The 5,582-nt window shown below is 38.7% G+C and overlaps 1 protein-coding gene across 2 annotated transcripts in view; it reads left to right on the top strand.

Moving 5' to 3' along the window:
• Positions 1–299: 299 nt before the first annotated feature.
• The window catches only part of LOC138958148 (uncharacterized), a 12,189-nt gene continuing 6,906 nt past the window's right edge, over positions 300–5,582 (top strand). Inside the window, exon 1 of one of the 2 annotated variants that reach the window (XM_070329229.1) lies at positions 300–387. In XM_070329229.1, the coding sequence (XP_070185330.1) occupies positions 333–387 (55 nt within the window). In that variant the 5' untranslated portion in view covers positions 300–332. Of the gene's footprint in view, positions 388–1,652; positions 1,808–5,582 lie in introns of those variants that run through there. The other variant, XM_070329228.1, reaches the window with a different exon arrangement.

Genomic DNA, 5,582 nt, shown 5'->3' on the forward strand with positions numbered 1-5,582 from the left:
GTGTAACAGTGAGACACAGCGGTCAGACCGTGTCGCCGACGGCTTTTCATAAATCACATCTGTCCACCCTTGAAGGTCCAGGTTATTGAAAGCAAGGGAAACAACTCCTGTACAGCTGTAGTGACAAGGGGGATGACCGCGTCACTCGTGATGAAAGGGTGAGGGAGGCAGGTTCTGGTCAGTTAAAGACACCGACCTTCCTGTGTGCACATTCTAAACTAGTGTCCCACTGTGAACACATAAGTGTTGAACACACTGTGGCATAGTACATATGAAACACATGGGTCTGGATCCTTGTCAGAGCAATCGCCATCGAGTCTCGGCCAGCCAAGATGATGTCTTCTGCTGTAGTTGTTGTTGTTTTGGCCCTGGGGTGGGTGCAACAAGGTAAGAGCTGGTCCACTGTGAACACATAAGTGTTGAACACACTGTGGCATAGCACATATGAAACACATGTGTTTACCATTAACTACTTCTATTTAGAAGAACTAGATGTGCTTTGTCACAGTGTGTTCAGAACTGGTTACAATAAGTGTTTTTTTCAGTGGATCATTTCTAGTTTAGAATGCAAGATCATTGCAACTGCCACAGACGCTCCCTGACTTTTGTAAGGGATTAGAACACCCTTCCACTTACACACATTGAAAACACATCAACAGCCTGGCTGTTGTTTCTGTGCAAACTAGTGACCAATGCGTGGATGAGTTTTACAGATTGACATAGGTGTCAGTAACGCTGTTAGGGTCTATGTCGACCAAAAGAATGGGATTCACTGTAGGTGGAGTTCCTGTAGATGGATTCCCTGTATACCTAAGACTTTAAAATTGGCAATCTTGTATACAGGGAATACCACAGGGTGTAGTTCCTGTAGCGTTTCGCTAATATCAATGAAAGTCACGTGATGCTTGAGCGACATCGTTAGAATTTGATGTTTTTCGATCCTTTTTTGATATTTCTTAGAAATTCGAGTATGGTTTGCAAGTTTTATTGAAAAACTGCACCCTGTGGGATTCCCTGTATACTAGATTGCCAATTTTAAAGTCTTAGGTATACAGGGAATCCACCTACAGGAACTCGACCTACAGGGAATCCCACTCTTTTGGTCGACATAGACCCCATCAGCGTCAGTAACGGAATGAATTCAACATTGGACAAAACATCTACTCTGCATAGACTGCAGTTAGTTGCCATGCATCGAAGCAGAAGGGTGCTCGTTGGTGATGCCTCAAAAGCCTTGACATATGTGTTGATGATTTGCAAGATAGACTATTCTGGATGAAATGCATCTGGCAAGGCGGAGTCTTTTTTGCATGAACGATTCGACTCACCGTCTCAGATCTGACCAGGGCAACGTTATTTCTGTATAATTGTATTCATGTTATGCCACATCGTTGTGAAATTCTATATTAGATAACCTCTCATCTTGAACACATACTAAAAATCAGCCTGCCTGTTTCCTGTGCAGGGTATAGAGAAATACAACAATGGCGCATGACCGAGAGGCGCGGGCTATGAAGGCAGGGTCTATTCTATTAAGGAAAGAACATTCGAGTAACAAGACAATACGAGAGGGGGGAGGGGGGAGGGGGGAGGGCGGGAGACAGGTTATATCCACATCACATAAATATACCTTAAACACGGTCAAAGACCTGGTCTACTACAAGAATAAAACCAGGCTAGCTTTTCCGGAAGACGATAGTTTGGGTCTGGATCCTTGTCAGAGCAATCGCCATCGAGTCTCGGCCAGCCAAGATGATGTCTTCTGCTGTAGTTGTTGTTGTTTTGGCTCTGGGGTGGGTGCAACAAGGTAAGAGCTGGTATCTTGCATTGTGTCCTTGTTAATCCGTGCAGCAAAAGCATCCATGCATCAATGTTTCAGTGATGTCTCAAAACGAGCGCTCATGCGGGACCACACCTGTTAATTTTGAAGATGTATCGATGATGACTTTGTCGCTTCTACTTTTGGCTTGTGATGATGGAAACAATCTGAAACAATCAAGATGAAAATAATGGAAGAGTATGATCAATAAATAAAGTTTTATGAAGGAAACGTATCCTCCAAACGCAACTGGTTGTTGCTGTTAATTTGTTTGTAAGACAGATGAGAATGACATAATCTGTATTAAAAGGCCTCTGTCCGTCTGTCCGTCCGTTACACTTTTTATCGGTTAGAACTTATAATAATTATAATAATTCTCTTTATTTATATAGCGCCTTATCCGAAGTTCAAAGCGCTTTTATGCCGTGTGAGATGGAATTTTTTTACACAATATATCACGCATTCACATCGACCAGCAAACCTCACTTCCGTGTTTGTCGGCAGACTTGCCTGAAATTAAAATGAGATATACCATTTTTGTGACCTTTCTGCGTGGACGACGTCAATCCCATTGCTTCGCAAACGCTGGAGTTGAGGGCAGAACATCACTCACGCACACTTTCCTTTGCTTATAGCTCGGGCGTTTCTTGTCAATCTTGATCGGTTCGCCTAAGATTTAAATATCTTGGACATATTCATTGATGATGGTGTGTGTGTGTGTGTGTGTGTGTGTGTGTGTGTGTGTGTGTGTGTGTGTGTGTGTTCTGATTGTTTAGAAACGACTAGCTTAAAGGCACAGTAAGCCTCCCGTAAACCATCACAGATACTGTCAGGCTTTTACACACAGTACAAACACCCTTTCATTTAAACACTCACCGCTTGAGAACATCCCAGACGTCCTCCGTAAAGAGCGAGCAATTTTCAAAGAATTTATTTTTGCGTGCTTTATCTTACCCCTGAGCCATCGTGAACCCGTGTGATCCAGTTTCCTTTTTACATTTAGTCAAGTTTTGACTAAATGTTTTAACATAGAGGGGGAATCGAGACGAGGGTCGTGGTGTATGTGTGTGTGTGAATAGAATAGAATAGAATAGAATATATTTTATTGTCGGAACCAAATTGGTTATTGACACAAAGAGCGATTAAAACAATCTGAAATAAACTTTCCTAGACGAATTTGTATTCTGTCTTCGCAAAATACTTCACTAGGTTTATTGTTGGAATACTTTATATCTATATTTGATAGATCCTTTATAAAATCATTTCGCAGTTCAGTGAACTTTTGACATCCGTCTAGGAAGTGAATTTCATCTTCAATAACGTTACATTTATTACATAAACGATTTTCTCTTGGTATGTTATTATGTCTTCCAGTTTCAATTTTTAAAGAGTGTGTACTTGTCCTTAATTTACTCAGTAAATGTCTATGCTTGATATTCGTAATGCTTATAAGGTATGGCTGAACTTCGTATGTCTTGCTTACAGAGGAATAAAATTTCAGCCTTGGACGACCTTCACATTTAATTTTCTCCCAAAACTTTATGTAGTTAATCCTTAACTTTTCTTGTATGGCGTTTTGTAGTTTACCGATGTCAAATGTATATTGATTAAGCCATACATGTTTAAAACCTATTTTGTACAAAAGTTCTTTGATGAAAGTTAGCCACGGATTTTTTGGCGCTTGGTTTAACATTTCTTCATATATTTGATGAATAAGTGATTTATTCTCCGTTTTCAAAATATGTGCCCAATACGATATGCTTTGTGATAACATGTTTAGTCCTAAAGGAAATCTTCCTATTTCTGCTAAAACTGGAATCCACATGGCTTTTTTGTGCACACCAAGAATAAATCTACAAAATTTAACATGGACAGATTCGTGAAGACATTCATTCGAAATACATCTTTCAAAAAAGTTTTCAATGTCATTGGTATCGTTTTTGCTCGTGAACATGTAAGGGAACCAAATTTCTGCTCCATATGTTAAAATGGGGTTAACCAATGAATCAAATAAATGAAATATTGTATCAACTTGCACATTTTCATTTCTAAATGTTTTTCGAAGAGAATATGCTGCTTTATTTCCTTGTTTACTTAAATGTTCTTGCGCCAAAGTTAGTTTACCATTTTGATTAAATATCATGCCTAAATATTTGTATTGGTCGGTTGTTTTGATTATATTTTCACCGCATTTGAATATTGTCTTTATTTTGGGGGTTATTTTGCAAAAAACCACCATCTGAGTTTTATCTTTATTAATTTCTAATCCCCATTTATGACAATACATGTCTAAATAATCCAATTTTTGTGTGTGTGTGTGTGTCTGTCTGTGTGTGTGTGTCGAGCGATTCAGACTAAACTACTGGACCGATCTTTATAAAATTTGACATGAGAGTTCCTGGGTATGATATACCCAGACTTTTTTTCATTTTTGTGATAAATGTCTTAGATGACGTCATATCCGGCTTTTCGTGAAAGTTGAGGCGGCACTGTCACGCCCTCATTTTTCAACCAAATTCGTTGACATTTTGGTCAAGTAATGTTCGACGAAGCCCGGACTTCGGTATTGCATTTCAGCTTGTAGTTAATGACTTTGGTCATTAAAAATCTGAAATATAGTTTTTATAAAACGATCCAAATTTACGTTCATCTTATTTTCCATTATTTGCTGATTCCAAAAACATATAAATATGTTATATTTGGATCAAAAACAAGCTCTGAAAATTAAATATATAAAAATTACTATCAAAATTAAATTTTCGAAATCAATTAAAAAAACACTTTCATTTTATTCCTTGTCGGTTCCTGATTCCAAAAACATATAGATATGATATGTTTGGATTAAAAACACGCTCAGAAAGTTAAAACGAAGAGAGGTACAGAAAAGCGTGCTATCCTTCTCAGCGCAACGAATACCCCGCTCTTCTTGTCAATTTCACTGCCTTTGCCGTGAGCGGTGGACTGACGATGCTTCGAGTATACGGTCTTGCTGCGTTGCATTGCGTTTAGTTTCATTATGTGAGTTCGACAGCTACTTGACTAAATATTGTATTTTTGCCTTACGCGACTTGTTTTACAATGTAGTCGTCAGTTTGTAATTTAAATGTGACTCGCTGTAAGCTTATCTGCAATAGAACGTTATTATGTACCTCTGAATCTAAACGAAACAAACGGCTGTGATTCACAAGAACTCTAGCGATGGTTTTTGACTGTTCAGAGGAACTGGCGATAGGCATAAACCGTCGTTTGCTACGAGAACCACGACCTTGCGTGACCCTGCTTCCGGGCTTTTCTTTTTTCAAACTTTTCAAAACTTCGAATTGTACTGATCTTGTCTTGATGAAAAAAGAATTCTTTTATGATTTAAGAATGTTTGTGTAACAAGCTGTCAATGTATTTTTTAGATTTAAAAAGTTAGGTCTAGCGCACGCGCGGTCTGATTTTGTTATCAGACAATCCGCAAAATTAATTCTTTGAAAATTGCTCGCTCTTTACGTAGGGCACCAAGGATGTTCCCGTTCGGTGAGCGTTCAAATGGAAGGGTGTTTGTACTGTGTGTAAAAGCCTGACAGTATCTGTGATGGTTTACGGGAGGCTTACTGTGCCTTTAATGTCGCCATGTCTTACATTAATGTTAAATAATGCACCAAAATAACTAAGCTATTAAGTAACTCAGTAACTAAGCTACTGACTAACCCACTGACTAAGTAAGTAAGTAAGTAAGTAAGTAAGTAAGTAAGTAAGCAAGTAAGCAAGTAAGCAA

This window comes from Littorina saxatilis, linkage group LG2 (assembly GCF_037325665.1).
Source record: "Littorina saxatilis isolate snail1 linkage group LG2, US_GU_Lsax_2.0, whole genome shotgun sequence".
NCBI classification, from domain to species: domain Eukaryota; kingdom Metazoa; phylum Mollusca; class Gastropoda; order Littorinimorpha; family Littorinidae; genus Littorina; species Littorina saxatilis.